The 17,435-nt window shown below is 39.9% G+C and overlaps 1 protein-coding gene across 1 annotated transcript in view; it reads left to right on the forward strand.

Moving 5' to 3' along the window:
* Positions 1 to 17,435, forward strand: part of LOC140235063 (uncharacterized) — a 32,372-nt gene extending 14,937 nt beyond the window's left edge. Inside the window, exons 4-10 of the mRNA XM_072315104.1 lie at positions 3,351 to 3,676; positions 4,441 to 4,587; positions 5,886 to 5,949; positions 6,838 to 6,922; positions 12,504 to 12,584; positions 16,287 to 16,438; positions 17,210 to 17,435. Of these exons, the coding sequence (XP_072171205.1) occupies positions 3,351 to 3,676; positions 4,441 to 4,587; positions 5,886 to 5,949; positions 6,838 to 6,922; positions 12,504 to 12,584; positions 16,287 to 16,438; positions 17,210 to 17,238 (884 nt within the window). The 3' untranslated portion in view covers positions 17,239 to 17,435. The remainder of the gene's footprint in view (positions 1 to 3,350; positions 3,677 to 4,440; positions 4,588 to 5,885; positions 5,950 to 6,837; positions 6,923 to 12,503; positions 12,585 to 16,286; positions 16,439 to 17,209) is intronic.

A 17,435-nucleotide genomic window follows, 5' to 3' on the forward strand; every position in this document is an offset into this window, starting at 1 on the left:
AAGCTGGACATACTGTATTACACCCCCCCCCATTTAATCTAATAGGCCTCTCACCCAGTCATGTAAAATGTAGGCCTACACCATTTTGCATCTAAAAGAACAAAAAGAGAATTTTGAGAATTACTTGTAATGTGTATATATTTTATATATATTTTTTTTTAAGTAATTGATATGCTGAGAAGAAAAATTCTATGCAAATATTGGAAACAGCATTCTGATTGGCTGATCAGCCTGCAGCTTCTGACCATATTTGGACACTGCAATCAATTTTAAAGGCTTCAAAATGGTTCCACATAATGCAAAGGAACACTTTAATTATGTGGTCAGTCAGCAATGTCAAACAGAATAAAAATCATTTCTAGGAGTGAGTCAGAGTAGGACAGAACATAAAGTGACATAAATGTGTAAATATTCTTTGTAACCGAGTCAATAAAAATTTTCAAAATGAATTATGTGCTCTGGTTGTCATTCCCTTTTCCACCCACATTCCAAAAGACTATTGAAAATGCACATAGAGAGTTTGAACGATTTTTACTCCAGTCCCTTACCATAGTAGTGGCCCTATTTCTGGAGCCACATTTTGAAGTCAGATCATAAGCTTTATAGAAATGTGATATCCCAATAATCACGCGTACATTAGATCCATTTAGGCCTCGTTTCCCTGACAAGCGAGCCGAGTTTAGTATGGATGAGGCAGATGGGTGTGTGTCTGCAAAGTTCTTCATGTTTCACGTTTGATATGCAGCTTCCTTCGTTTCCAACTGGAGCCCTGTGGTATTGTTTGTATGCAGGCCCAGATAGTTGAAGTCGTTTCCACATATCATATTCATCTAAATACGGAGAAGTCCAGTCTAAATCTGGCATATAGATGCATGCTTTTATTTTCATGATTATCCCAATGCATGCTTCTGTTTATCAATTATGTCAGGAGCTTATGAAAGAGAGAGCAAAAAGAAAAAAAAAACAGACATGGGATTAGTTTGGTAGCCTCACTTTTAATCAGCTGAAATTTCTTTTGGCAAGGGATCATGGGATTTGGTCATGTGACTTTGGGAGCACAGTCCCACTTTGGCAGACGTGCACGGTGCGTAAATCAATCACTGCTTGATCGATGTCCAATCTCGCTTAACTTTTACAGACCTTGGTTTCCATCTTTGCAATGTCAGTGTGTTTGCAACAGGAGATGTTCACGTTTAGAGTGGGTTGCCCTGGAGCTAAAATTCTTCCAGGCATGGCGTTGATGGCAGCTTTCCATAGTCTAGCTGGAAATCCCCTGGGGACCCATTATGTAGTTATGGTTTCGTATACTAAAAGAGTACAGTCTTTTATGTGATATTAACTTTGGAGGTGAACATTATTCATCCTTCCCCCCCCCCCCTTCCATTGTCTTTTCTTTCTTCTACTTCCGCATTTCAGCAATTCTGAATGGAACATGATACTTTTTGAAAAAGGAATGCCAGCATTTGGAGGGGGGTTGCTTGTTTGTTTCTGACATACATGTAGCATTGCCATGTGAATATCATGGATTTCATTAAACTCAATGTAGTGATAATGCATCGTCAAGCAGTGCACCTCAAGAAGTATCATTTCACCAGAAAGCATTCATGGTGCAAACAGATTTTGAATGTATTCCACTGGCTATCACTTTTAACAGCTGAGGTGTTGCGACCTTTAACATAGGACCATGGACTTCAAATATTGAGGTTTCTGGTTCAAGTCCCGCAGCAGTGGTTGCGCCCCAAGAAAAGGCACTCTATTGAAAACCTGGAGTGTTCGTGTGCATTTTAATTTTGCAAATTTGCGAGAGCTAAGATTAACGAAATAAAAATGCACATGTAAGTTCTTGTCTACACTATATGCATTGAATGCCAGTGACAATTTGCAAACAAACTCATGCCGCGAAAAAGGCCATTGGCTCCAATTCGCCAATTTTTTTTTGCCGCGAAAATATCTTGTTTTACAGCATCATCATTGCCTCAATTTCTTGGCCAGCACTTTAAGCTGTTGTTCCCATGGTTACTTGTTTACAAGCATTAAATGCTTCTTTTTTCAATAGCAGCCGCATAAAACAAATAAGAACTCAACTCATCATCAACATCGTAACCTTTCTGTTCTAGGATCTGTGGACAGTGTGAAAATGCTATTTGATTGTTTGTTGTTGTTGTTTTTTGTTTTGCTTTTTTTTGCAAATCAGCACAGAGGGTTAAATATGTGTAGTATCTGTTGAGAATGGCTGCAAATTTGTATCGCCCTCACAGTGTTTCAGATGTGCAGCATTCGTGTCTGGTGCTCTATATTACAGCGGTGTTTTGGTCTACATGGTATTGATTGCAACAAAAAAAAAAAAAAAAAGCGATGGGTCACTGGGCTAGGGTTACCGGCACGCAGAGCGATGCTACTCCTTCCCAGCATGCTTTGCAAGACACCCAGCAGGAGGACAAGGCAGCTGACACTCACAGCTGACTATCAGAGAATGCTCGCTATTCTTCCTTCTCTTCCTCTTTGGTGAATTTACTCCCCAATTTACCCCATCTCTCCCCCCCCCCCCCCCCCATGTGCTGTCCACTGTCCTACATGCTAGTGACCTTTTGTATAATATCCTCTCTCAGTTTGAAGTTGATATTCTTGATTCAGTGTGTGAATCATTTGGTCACTGGAAAATCAGAAACAGATGCAAGGAGCAGCGTGTTGAAGAGTTGATGTGAAACAGAGTTGTATAAACATTCATTCATACACACAAGCAGACATATCTTCAAGAAATAGGTGAAAGGAAACATGAGTTCTGTGCAACTTGACTGACATGGATGTTTTACATTCCATCAGACAGCCAGAGATGAAGACGGAGAAATAGGAGAGATAAAGGGAATATGTTTAGTATTATTAGGGAGCCTTGGGTTTGCAATGGGGATGTTTAGACAATTCACATTGACCATTCTCCTCTCTCTCTGCGTCATGTTGCAAAGTAGCTTAGTAGCTTTGGATTACGTGAAGTCGCAACCTCTATTAAGTAAAATGGCGCACCCATATGATCAGTGCATCATGTAGCTCTCTGCGTCGTGACTTGAATAAGCAGATGCAAAAACGGCCTAGAACCAGCTGTTAAAATTCAGATGAGGTAAGATCGATTTTGATAAGCAATTTTGCGCAAACGCAGAACAGGTTTTTTTTTCCTCTGAACATCCGCTTCACGAAAATCTGAAACTCCCTATTATGTGCCCATGTCATCTGACACCATTTTCTTCTTCCGCTGTATTAAAACTTCAGTGTACTATGTGAGCACATGTTGTGCCAATGTTGATGCATGCCTGTCATTTCCTAACAGCCATTTTGACAAAATATCTTTTCTGCAGCCCCCAGACCAAGCCCTCCTGAGCCCCCCTCTGCCCCACCATCGGTCCCTAAGGCACCGGCAGTACCTCAGGCACCACCGACCCCACCACAGCCCCCTGCAGCACCGGCTGCTCCAGCACCTCCGGCCGCCCCACCGGCTCCTGCTGCCCCTGCCGCTCCAGCGGCTCCACCCCCACCACCAAGCGGGGGCGGGGGCGGAGTGCCTCCACCCCCACCTCCACCACCAGTGGGTGGGGGAGGCGGCGGTGGTGGCGGATCGTCGGACGCAGGTGGCGGGGGCTTGGCAGCTCAGCTGGCAGCAGCCAAATTAAAAAAAGTATCCAGGGTAGGTGAATAAGTTATGAATAAAGAAAAAAAAAAAAGAACCTCCAGAAATCAGGGCGCATCTCATAAAAATATTGTGTGTCCTAGATTTGAAAAATTGAGTATCAAATCTCTGTGAAAGTATTTCTTTTGCATTATCAAGGTCTTAATATTCTTTAAGAAAAGAGATAAGTTGTATATGTGATACTTTTTCCACAGTGCTCTGCCTCACTTCCATAGATGTTCCAGTCGCAATCAAGATGTTTTCTGATGTTGCATTTGTTGGGAACCAACAGAATCTGAGATATTGCTTTAAAAAAATATTGAAAAAAAAAGAAGAAGACTCCAAATCTCTTCAGCACTTTCTCCCATGACAGTGACTCTTTTAATAATCTTCATGATTGGATAGCAAGTTGGCTGTCTAGCCTTACACTAATACACTAATTTGAGATGGATGATGCAAGTTCTAGAACATCATTTCAAGATATGACATTTTTTACCTTCAATTTGCCTTGCTTCTCAAACAGATTACTCAAGCGCATATCGTTAACAGCGTACAAAGTATACGACCTGAAGATGTTGCTCTATGCCATGAACAGCCATTCCAAAAACTTTAATGTGAATGCCATCCTTTCTGGCCAGAATCTGGAAAAATGAGAAGCAGATTTCAAATTATACATAGGGATTATCATGACTACGTATCTTGCTGCTTTTCACTGGTCACCTGAGACACTGGTTTTACACGTAGCTGTTACCATTCATTTGTAAATTGAATTCTGCCGACAGGATGCGGGTAGCAGTGGACCAGCCGGAGGAGGAGGAGGAGGAGGAGGCGGAGGCGGTTCCGCCGCACCCCGAAAGATTGGTGGAGGCCACAGCATGATGGAGGAGATGCAGATGAAGCTGAAGAAGAGGAAAGAAATTGCAGCATCCGTAAGTCTGATCCCCCACCGGTCATTTTAAAGATATTATTTACCATTTGCAGATGGAACAAAAACCCAGATTTAGTGCTTCAAAATAGTTGTAAAATGCGAGTTTTTGATAGAAAAAAAAACAGTGCAAAAATTGAATCAGTTTAATCAATGTTAAGTATTGTTGAATATATGAAATGTAAACAATAGTTATGATAAAAAAAAAGTTTCTAGACTAAACTGTCTACACTTATGGTTTAGTGAGAAAAATAGTGATATCTCCTCAGATTTTAGGCTTTATTGCAAAATTTTTACATGGTAGGATGTTTTGTGATACAACTGACCTACACATATGCATCAAATACGATATTGTGAAAATTGTTGAAATCACAGCTCCCTGTGGTAAACAGTACCTTTAACCAGGAGGATAAATCGCCTTGGGATGGAGGTTAGGAAAACAGATGGTGTCACTTCTGAATCTTTGAAACTCCTTCCTCAGATATTGCCTGGTCAGACACCTCTCGGCGTAACAATTTGTAGAAGGAAAAGAAGAGAGAGAGAGAGAGGAAAAACAAAAATACTCTCATTTCATGTTGCTTCATAAAGACTTTGGAGTGAATGAAATGGGAGAAACAAGAAGGTTACATTAGTTTTATGCATTGCACTTGGAAAAAAAACATAAACAAAGGAGAAGGGGGCAGGTGTGATTATATCCCCAAATTTGGGTATAATCACTATAAGCAGATGGCCACTTCCAGCAAATCAAGAGAAGAGGCCTTCTTAAATGGAGAAAGAGAGCCCTAGAGTAGGCTCCTCAAATCCAGTCCATAGTCAGGAATTGTGATCGCCCTCATCACTAAACATGCATATCATTCTAGCAAAATCTCCTCATTACTCTGATCTCTCCAAGGTTGCAATGAATGCATCAGTTAGACCGCATTTGGAGTGGACAATTGGGGAAATTCCTGTACAATCTGGATGACAGGGATCTGCAAACTTGAGACAGAATAACCTTCAAAAAATGTATAAAAATGAAGAAAGATGCTTTTTACCCAGCTCCAGAGTAAGCTTGTAAGACAGGAATGCTGATTCTTTCTGTTGTTGTTGTTCACAGAGAATAGAATTGCAGTAATTTCCTTGCCTAAATGTTGATCTGGAAGCAATCTGATGTTAAAAAGAATGTCACGTGCACACTTTTTTTTTTTTTTTTTTGAGCTGTGTTCATTCATATGATTGTGACAGAGAGGTGCACTTAGTTTCATTCATGTCTTAAAGCCACAACCTTATTGGGGTATGTACTCTTTTTTTCTTTATTCTCAGGATGGTCCAAAGGAGCCCAGTAGGCCATCTGGTAGAACATCACCACCAGCAGTCCAGAAGACTGGTAAATACAAGGAATATTTCGGTTTTCCACTAATTTCTCAATCCTTCTCTCTGTCTGTATGTCTGTCTGTCTGTCTGTCTGTCCGTCTCTCCCCCCCCCCCCCCAATCTCTCTGTATCCCTTTCTATTTCCTACATACTCTCTCATTTCAGCCTTTTCATGTTGGGCTCATCGTCAATTGAGAACTAGAAGGTCGCTGTGCTACTCCAGAGACTCTCTACCTTCTTCTGCTCGGGTCGTGTCATGGTATTGTTGTTGACTCGGGTCTAAATGATATGTCAGTCTTTTTTTAGCAGCATGTGAAGGATTTGTGTTGAGAATGGGGTAGTTTGTAGCCCAGAGAACACCCTGTTCACTTCTTTAAATTTTCTTCTGCTTCTTCTTTTTTTTTTTCAGAAAGAATCAAATTTACCAATTCCATAGCAGAAAGTGCAGCCAGAAAATATGTCTGCAGTTGAAAGTGTGAAGTATGTATCCATAGTGGAAATGAATACAACTGAGAGTGCAATACACCTTTCAATGTGACCTTTGAGGGCAGTATGTATGTTTGCTCAAGGTATGATTTCTAGTTTCAAGTAATAAATAGCAAGTCAGATCTGGGGGGCATTTCATGAAGCAGTTTGGTCGGATATTTTTCTGACAAACTGTTACAAGCTACTGAAATCCTTGCATCTGATTGGCTGAAAGCAGATATGACCGGCAACTTTGTCAGACAAAATGCTTCATGAAATGCCCCCCAGTACTCTTCTGGTCAGATGTTTTGTTGTCTTTGGTTGGAATTTTGCTCGTGCACAACCACAAGCTGCCAGTAACCATGGCGATGATGTATGTGTCAGACTGGAGATGATAATGATTGACAGTTATCACTCAAACTCGTTTTTGACTGCAGAGCAGCGAAAACCCTGGGAATCGAAGGCCAGGTCCAACGGGGTGGACAGCGCCCCCGCTTCCAGTGCCTCGCCGCAGCTTGGACGGTAACTATGTCTTGTAGATCTTTTATTTTTTTTGATTTAAACTTGTCTGTCCATAGAATTTGCCTATACTTGAATCTTCTCTGTCATCAGGGAAGTGCCCATTGTTCCTCCTTGTTCCAAGTCTTTATCATTTCATCTCCATCATTCTTCTTGTTTTTCCGTATTTTCATCGTCTATACGACAAACTCGCATCTCTTCTGTTGTGCGTATTTGTACGCCGTGTGTATCATCATTTCTGTGTGTGTGCGTATGTGTGTGTGTGTGTGTGTGTGTGTGTGTGTACGTGTACATTGTAATCAGTGATCATTGTCATCATCACTGTTTGTGTTATTGCCATCGCTGTTATTGTCATCATCATCATCATCATCATCATCATCATCATCGTCATCATCATTGTCATCATCATCGACATTGTCTCCGTCATCTTCATCTCCATCATCGTTACCCAATGAATGCAGTGTTCCACATCTCATCGTTTCATCCATGTGTGGTACTTGTGTGACTTGCATGTTTTCCATACAGTTTAGTTATGTTAAAGCATTTACGTGTCTTTGTTCGTACTGTAGCCATCCCCATTTTTTTTAAGGTTGCTTATGAGATTGCTTATAGTTTAGAAGTATGTCCGATAGAATTACAGCTGCTATAACCCTGCTATTTATATGATTTCTATTATGTAACATGTACTGCCTTTATGGTTTGATAAGGGGTGTGCTTTTGGTGTAATAATGTTAATAATGATATGCATTTATATAGTGCATGATAATCAAGAAGACTCTTCATGCGCTTTATGATAAGAGATTCCTCAAATCAGTCCTGCAATAGCAAAAGAACAATCTCCTTATGAAAAAGGGAGATGAAACAGGTACAGTTGGATTAAAGCGTATTAGAAGAACAGATTTCTTGTAGGCATTCATGGAGTTATGAAGTAATTTGGATAGGAGGGGAATTTGGTAATTATAACTCTTATGACATTGGAAAAAAAGTATACACAATTATCGTAGCTACAGGTCACCAATGTAGGCAAGCCACTGTGTAACCCTGCTATACCATTTTGAAATGAATTTGACCTGAAATGAATTTCAATGTATTTAGAATTGTGACACATAATCTTTGTCAAAATCAAATGAAGACAATCTTAAAGAGAGAGAGAGAGAGCCAGCGCTTGCCTGGTGTACCACTAAACAAATGTTGCTGCTATAGTGACTGGTTTGAGTTGGTTATGTGTGAGTTGGTATGGAGCAAGTAAGTAACCTATCTTATAGTTACATTCCAATGTAAAATTTGTATTGTGCTATGAAAGTTATTGTCTTTTATTATTTTTGGATCTTCCCATCCCTGTGTGATATTTAGCTGTACATGAAACCTGTAGATCATCCTCATTGTAGCCTTCAGTTATCTGAAAGACCCGGTAGGGTGGGGATACGATATAATGGGAAAGCTGGCTCGACTCAGATATATTCGGGAAACCCGTAACAAACTTGTGTCCGGCATTATATCACTGATCTCGATGCATGTACACACACAGTCGAAGAATCGCGACTGGAGTCGAAACATTGCCGAAGAGCGTATGCGTCGATGCTCATATTCGCTGATGGGCGATTCTCTTCCAGCAGGCACGGGCTAGGTGTGATTTATAAAATGCACCTGGGTGGGCAGCGAAATGAAGATCGACTCATTCAGGCCAGTCTTCTCTCCCCACCTTACCGGGCCTTTCAAGGGAATGGTCAGTAGTATTTTTGTAGAAAAAGGCATGCTTTCACAACAATTGTAGATACAGTGCACTCCCGTTATAACGAACACGGTTATAACGAAATTCCGGTTATAACGAAGTAAAAATTTGGGCTGCAACGTCATCCACTCTATGTATTTCTATTGTTTATTTGTTCGGTTATAACGAAATTCCGATATAACGAAAGAAAACTGCCGGTCCCGAGGACTTCGTTATAACGGGAGTCCACTGTAATCATTTCCTCCAATGCAAGGAAAAAAAAGAAGAAAATTGAATAAAAAGGGAAATAAAGGCTAAAAGGCAGTATTAGGGACAAAGAGGCACATCATGCGTCATGTTTAGTGACCTTTGCCCTTTTAGTACATGAAAATTTGCAACAAAATCATAATAATCCATGCACATAGAAGTTGTATAGACTTTTCTAGGTATTATCCTCAGCTCTTTCACTTCTTAACAGTGTAAAATTAGAAGAAAAAAATTGTAGTCATTCACTATATCATACTGTAGACAAAGGGAAAACTTATTGTATATTGCATTCCTAAATGTACATCAAAGTCATTTGCATGTATGATTGCTATGCACTGGCCATGTCAAAGTGCACAGGGGTAAAATGGTGGTTGGTCCCTCTCACTCTGGGCATAGGAGTGGTGTATGTACCCACTGCATGTCAAGAGGTAGCAGACTGGTTTTGTATTAGACCACTTTTTCACACAGCTGTCATAGATGGATGAGCAGAAATGGAGTAATCAATTCAAATCTATTTGTAATGAAATAAAGTGCATGCTTTTCTTGTCATCAACCAACCAACCAACCCTATCTGAATATATCTATGTCTACATACACATAGAAACACACACAAACATGCACACACATACAATGGTACTGGAGACACACTATTTCAGGTTTCCTGATGATGACTAGACCTCTTCCATACATACTTCCTTAAACTGTACTGCCCTCTCCACCAACCCCTATCCTCATCCAATGTTCATCAGATATCACATAGGTCTCATTTCTTTCGTGCCATGTGGTCTTCTCTTTTTCAATATATGAGTTATCATTTGAAGCTACAATGAACCCAGTCTTGTTTCAGACCTGCTTCATGGTATATAGCAGATGTATGCTTCTACCGACACATTAAGGTTCCACAACTTACTAAAGAGAGGGAACCTCTACCCCCTGTGTGCCAAATGATATTACCTGTCCATAGATTTATGTGAAGTGTAAAATTTCTGCTCATTGGACTCATTGACACAGGAGGGGCTAAATGGCCATGATATGAAGCCCGAGAGGGCCCTGGCTTGTTATGTTTCTTTTTTATTCTTTGATTTGATTGCACCTTCAGCTACTTAGTATGTCCAGCTAAAGCTGAAATAATGAAATGATCAACATGAAATATGAAATGATCTGGACTGACTAAAACCCATCCCTTTTCTTCATCACTCCTCTTCCCGACCTTCCACTCCCCCCCCCCCCCCCCCCCCCCGGCCTCTACCTCCTTCGACCTTACTGGCTCTCATCTGACCAAATCTCCCCCTCCTCCCCCCATGAAATCTAAACTTCGGCATCATCACTTGTCGGGGGTTCCCCCCAAAAAAAATCCTACGGCCCCAGGAGTCAGGCCAGGCCGGTGTCGGCCATCGTGTCCCCCGCCACGGTCAAACCCCTCCCCCAGATACCTGTCGCCCCCAGACCTATGAGTCAGGTGGGTGGCAAGGACCTCCCGCCATCACCTCCAGGAGGGTAAGACGACTCCTTTTGTCCTAACCTGGTGGTGGTCAGCCTCTCCTCTTCAACATAATCAAAATTATACGCCTCTTCTCAACGTAATCATAATATACCCCTCCTCTTCTGCTTCAACCACCTGGAGAGTCATAATGCACAAGGGAAATTGATGTAACAGTAATAAAGCACTCTTTATTACCACTTCTTAGTCATTAACTTTGACAATATTCATCATATATTTCATATGCACAGGCATTTCAAAACCACTTTGTACATGGGCATTTAAGGTGGAATGCTTTGTTCTGATGTACAATGGAAAGCAAAATGAATGTACTCATGCGGGCTGTCCCTTGGATTACAAGAGATTTAATCGTCTTACTTCAGCTATTGTGCCCAGACTCTGTGATTGATGTGCTCAAAGCACCAATGTACATGTCACTGTGCATTATGTACAGTGCTGTCTTCTACTCTGGTCTGTGCGGTAGGATTTGTGCAGCGAGCCATACAATCATACGTACTGTGTACGCCATATATTTTGTGAGTGTGGTGTAATTTGAATTTGGACTTCCATGACAATTTGGCGAGTGGTTGAATACACAAGCAACAGCTGCATTGACAGATTCGAGAGATGAGGTAATTTTTTTTTTATTCAGGCGAAAAAAATTTGATTTTCCGACCCGGAAATGCTACAGAGTGCATCGTACATGTATATCTGGATGCATTATTTTTCACGATATCTTAGTTTCTGTGCGTATCAGTTGACTTGCACAATTCACGAAGTTGAAAACCGCAAAATATATTTCGTATACAGTACTTGGGAATGCTATTCCTTCTACAATGTTTTTTGTTTATTGAAAAAAAAAGTGTGTATGGAAATAAATTTAATGATTGGGAACATCAAACATTGATGATGTAACATCTGTGTGGGTTGTCTGTGACATACTCTAATGCTGCTCTTCCATCAGCAAAGCCATTCTTTTTTCTTTTTTTTTTTTGCCATAGCAATCATTAGATTAAAGCCTGCTAATAGCCATTTCTAGTGCAAAAATGCCCTCTTCCTCCTGTACCACCAAAGATGTCTTTTTTTTAAATTACTCTCAATTTTAGTAAAGAAAACAACTAAACAAGCAAGCACAGCAAAACAATATAAAAAAAGAAAGAAACTTGTGAAGTTATGAGGCTCTCTTGGATATGTTGAAATATTTCTAGAGATTTTCTTTTGAGATGCATTCATTTCATGTGGTTGCATCCTTTGAAATTCTCTTTGCCAGAATACTTTAAGGAATTACCCTCACAAAGCAATCTTTATGTGAAAAAAAAAAAAAGTTCTAAGAATGTAAAATAGTAGGGAGACACAAATACCTCCTTTGTAAATATCTGATGATAATGGACGAGTATTTCAATTATGGATCATCTGTAATTACATGTAGTTATGTTCATTTCATTTGACATGCAAATATGTAGTAAATTTGTGCCTCTGCCAAGCTTTGGAATCAGAAGGACAAAAGACTAACAAACATTACAATGATATGAATGTCATGATGGTTGGAATAACAAGAAGAATAGTGGAGATCAATGTCTAACTTATTATGCCATCCAACTAGCCAATGGAATTTATTCATATATACATGTATATATATATATATGTATGTATGTGTATATGTATATGCACTCCTAGACCATTTTCTCTGTCAGTTTCTCTCTCTCTCTCTCTCTTTCTCTCCTATTCTTCCTATATACCTCTCTCCTCATTGTCCATTCTTTCTCTTATGCTTTATCTCCCATGCTTTTCATCTATCTCTCTTTATCTCCTCAGCTTTCTCTCTCTTTATCTCTCATTCATCTATGTCTCTTTATCCCCTATTCTTTCTATCTCTGTATATATCTCTCTTTGTTTATCATTCTGTCTATTTCTGTCTCTCTCTCTCTCTCTCCACTTGTGTCTGTATACAATCTTATCAATCTACTTGTGCGTTCTACATGTTGTTGCTTCATGTTGCTTGTTAATCGTGTTCACTTTTTGCCTCTATATACACCCTCTTTTCATAATATACCAACAAAAAAAAAAACATCTGTCATCAATCAACTAAAATTCCAAAACAAAACTAAACAAAATAACAACAAAAGCGGACGCCAGCAGCAGGTGCCCGGTGTGCGTCCCCCGGTAGGGGCACCCCCCTCAAGCAATCAGTCCCATAGGCCTCTTGGGTAAGAAGAGCTAACATGAACAAAAATTTGGTATGAGCCATATCGTTTAGATTCTTTCATACTGACTTGCACCTGGGCTGATGTAGTATAGAAAGCAAAGAAAAAAAAATATTGAAAGAAAAAAAAATTGTGGAAAGTGGATTTAACATTCACTCAATCACTTTAACTTCAAGCTATCACTGGTTTCTGCCTTTCACATGATTATTTACTTATTTTTTCCCCCTATTGCTGAGTATGGGTTGCATGAAGTTTTCTTTGGGTTTTTGGTGAACATTATTTGGCTCTGTTAAGCATGACTGAAATGTGGGGATTATTCAGAGTTTTGGTTTGGTTTGTAAGCCATTTAGCACATGTTGCTCATTTTTTATTGAATTATTTCTCTGTAGGGAGTTTCAAACTTTTGAAAAAAGAAAAAAAAAAATCCTGCAAGACTATGATCAGATTTTGTTTTTGCATTGCTTATGTGACACATTTCCTGAGCTGCCCATCTACTTCTAAGGTGCAGAAAGTTTTTAGGTTAAAAAACAAAACAAAAACAAAGATGTTGAGAAAAGATGCTTTCTTGATACACTAAACTTGAAAAATGTGTACCATATCTAACTGCCATCACTAACTTGCACACAGCATTCGATCTGCTGTTAACCCGTTGAGGACGGCTTAATTTTACTACAACACGCATTTCCCATAGACCCCTGCCCGAGTATACTCGGGACTCGTCCTCAACGGATTAACCCGTTGAGGATGGTTTGATTTTGCTACAACACGCATTTCCCATAGACGTTTGCCTGAGTATGCTCGGGACTTGTCCTCTAAGGGTTAATGCATTGTACAATGCTCCTGGAAGAGTCACTTAAGTCATAATCACCTGCTGGTTTGATAATGTTTATGGGAAGCATGGATGATAACTTGCAGTAATCATCAATAACACAAGAACACTAACTAGCAATGATAGGGAAACAAACTCACTAAACCTGTATTAAATGGTGGTGAAAAGAAGATGTGTGTTAGTGGAAAGTTTGGAATGTACTACATTATACATTTCACAAAGCATCAGCAGAATCATGCACACACAAGAAAAAAAAAAGGTCTTTTGTGCCTTTATAAACAAAGGAAAGCCATCATTCAAACAATATTGATGTTGATGATAATAGAGGTAAGTGCACTTGCAAGTCATTCAGCATCCATTGTAACATTTGACTCCATTCTTACACCTCCAAATGCAATTTCTATGCTTAATTTTTTTAAATGTTTTCTTTCTCTTCAAGCTTTTATATGTTTTAGGTGGTTTTTTTTTTGTTGTTGTTTTTTCTTTTGCTCAGATTTGGGGACTCATTTTAGCCAGTTATGGAAATGAAACATTGCCTTTCTTGCCTCATGTTGCTGCACGTATCATGCAAGGGGCAGCTACGCCTCAGCTTCTGTGCTGTTGTTTTTCTACACAATTTATGTTTATGCGCAAACATCTACCACCCACTTCAAAGACAAAAAGAAAAAGAAAAACAAAAATTGCTGGGGTGAAAGAGGGGAGGACTGCATAGTTTTCATGACTGTTGTCCAGGGCACCAGTGTCATGGACCTTGGCCAATTAGTCTCTCACCATACAGCTAGCAGCAGTTTCTGTTCTGAACCCTCCAATGCATGGCCCTGTTGCCGCGAAATGAAAACAGAAACATATATTTCGATTCCTACATGAAAATCAAGTGCAACCTGGCATTCATATGGAGTTAGAGTCCAGCATTTGGGACTTCGATATTCACTCAGTTGCATTCAGTACTTACTTACTACTCATATATTGAGTTTTATTGTAGTCTAGTTGTTAGGTAATTCACCCCACAAAATATGTATTATTATGAGTCAAATGGTGGCTATATTGTTAAGATTCAAGGAGAGGAAAGGCATTCAGTAGATGAATAGGTAGGTGATTACATAATTTTCGTGTACACTTGTAAAGACATCTATCATGCAGCAGTGCCGTGCATTGAAAATTAGGATTGCAATCATTTGCCACTTCTTCGAGTATCAACAATGTGTTATTTTTTCTTCTTCTGCTTTTTTTCTAGCCAGGGGGCTTGGACATATTATTTTTTTTTTTTGCATGCCTTTACCTTATGTTCATCCCCTATTAAAGCAAGCTCGTTATTGAATGGAAAGATCTTTATAGGGGAGGGTGCAATGCTTGTGCAGTGTACACTGTCTTTACACTTGATGTGCCACATTTGCATCAGTATTGCTACAAATCACAAAAGCAAAATAACATTGCCTTGTGATACGTGTGCTAGCAGATGTTGCAAGCAAACTGATCTTCTGATTCTTGCAAGAAGAAAGAGAAAAATACAACTCTCTTTCCTGGCCATTCTATTCATACTGAAATCAGCTGATGATATCCTATTCATACCACCACAAATGGGTAACAGTTTGCACAAAAAAAAAAAAAAAAAAATAAGAGATAAGAGAGCACTCACATGAGTCAGCCAGTACTAATGTCTAATCTAACAATTTATACACAGTTGCACTTCAACATCTATATTTCATTGATTCTTAGGGAGAGATGTGTGTAGATTGTGGTTCACTTATTTCAAATCAAAGCCATATTTGTGACTTACAATTTGCTATTTAATTTATTTCCCTCTCTTTCTTTCACCTCAACAAAATGATACTGATAATACAACTTAATAATAAAGCATGATATAACCACCTTCCTTTTTTTTTTTTTGGACAAACTTCACAGTAATACAGTCAAACTTTTCTATAGCGGCCACCCAAGGTAGACGAAAAAAGTGGCCATTGTAGATTGTAGACAGATGGCTGCTATAGACAAAACCGTTCATATGGCTTTCCTCTTGGGGGGAATTGTGTTTAGTGGTCGCATACAGCAGGTGGCCGCTATAGACGATAGTCGCTAAAGACAGGTTTGACTGTATTTCTTTTCTGGTCATCATTCCTAACCTGTAGATAAGACAGTCTGAATGGAAGGCTAGGTCAGAATTTCATTCTCCAGCTTCAAGATTTATCGCTGTCAGAGTGATTTCAATTTGGATGGGTTCATAAGTCATATGTAAAATGTTACGGGGTCATATACAGACAGAGAGATAAAAAACAAGCAAAGCTCATTTTGAGAGACAGATGGCGTGTGTCAGTAACACATGGGGACTATCACTGTATGGATGGGATTCATTCTTGGAAAATGGTAAGAGATGGAAGCAAAAATGAAAAAAAAAAAAAAAAATCAGGTCAAGATTCTTTTTGCGTTCGGGAAATACCCTGATGCAGTTGAAACCGTAATTCTACATTTGTAATTCTGGGCCCTGTTTTATCAAAAGATATAATCGATTATAAATTTCCTTACCGCCCAGGCTGCCTTAGACTTATGATAAAAATCAACTATGTAATCAATCATAACTCTTCATGAAGCAGGGCCCTGATGTTGATTGCAGTCATTAGACAGGCATACACAAGAATAAAATTTGAGTGTTTTGGCTGGGTTATAATGTGCATTGGAAGACTTCCGCTCTCAGCTCAGAGTTGTTCCTGAGCTCGTAGTTACTCAAATCATGGGACAGGCTAACGTGTCTCAGATGCAGACACGCCTTCACGTTTCTGACCCCGCATCAGTGGTCTTATCGTCAGTGCTGACAACCTCTATCCGTGAATGTCTTGTCGGTTCTAACATTAATTGCCCTCTTTGCGGACTACACTCCACAGGCGGAGACCGTCCAACACCCAGCTCAACGGCAACGGGGGCAGTGGGCAGGGAGGCAACGGCGGAGGCTCGCTGGACTATGAGAAACTCAAGCAGGAGATTCTGTCGGAGATGCGTAAGGAGCTGCAGAAGACGAAGCAGGAGATCATTGACGGTGAGTCACCCAGGGCAACAGTCACTGTCACCATGCAGCATAATATTCATATGTGATATTGACTGGACTGAAAGGCAATATCAGAGTATATTGCCTCCACCAGCAAGTACTCACTTGTCATTGATGACATTCATATCACTTTTTTGTTGTTGTTTGTTTGTTTTGTGTTGCTCGGTACAAAGGTGACCCACTGTTTCTGCATCAACTTGAGATATGCAGCCAACCTCCTTATATATGACAGTGCATTCAGCGACATCCTTATCCTTAACCCATTACACAAACTTAAGTCAAACTTTAGCTCCCTCATATTGCACTCATCTGAATTCTCTAATTTTGAAGTCAATTCCTGCCAAATACTGCATGAGTTTAAGCAGGTCAATAAATCCATTTTTTCTGCACTGTGATAAATCAGTTCCAAACTTCTCACCCTTACAAAACTCCATTGATGATGATGATGATATTGGAAATCCCCTGTTCTGAACCATAATGGCCTTTTGTCGTTCCCACACATCTGCTGCAGTTCTTACTGTTTTTACTGTGTTTGTACTTCACTGTAACTGTCCTTGTACTGCTTATGCTTTGTTTTGTGTATATTTCTGTGTTCTGTTCTGTACATTTTATACAAACATCTATTTTTGTGGTTTTTTTAAAGATGTGAAATAAATTGAATTGAATAACCTATTAAAAATCCCTTCATGTTTGACCGAAGATGTATCATTAGATTCTCTGTTACCTCCTGTGTCCTGTGTATTTTTCTTTCCTCCCCTGCAGCCATCAAATTGGAACTCAATCGAAGATAGAAATTTGTGGTCAGTCTCTTTTTTTTTGCCCGACACCATCCACGTCATCCCTTCCCCCTCCGTCTTTCGCAGCACCTTAGCAACGCATCAGTGTGACAGTGAGGGTGTGACGCCGCGAGAAGTGTTTTGCGGCAGGTTTGCGGGCTCCGGCAGACACCTGCTTCAGTTATCTGCCTTCGTTCACCGTCCGCCAAGGA

Source organism: Diadema setosum, chromosome 1 (assembly GCF_964275005.1).
Source record: "Diadema setosum chromosome 1, eeDiaSeto1, whole genome shotgun sequence".
Classification (NCBI taxonomy): Eukaryota; Metazoa; Echinodermata; class Echinoidea; order Diadematoida; family Diadematidae; genus Diadema; species Diadema setosum.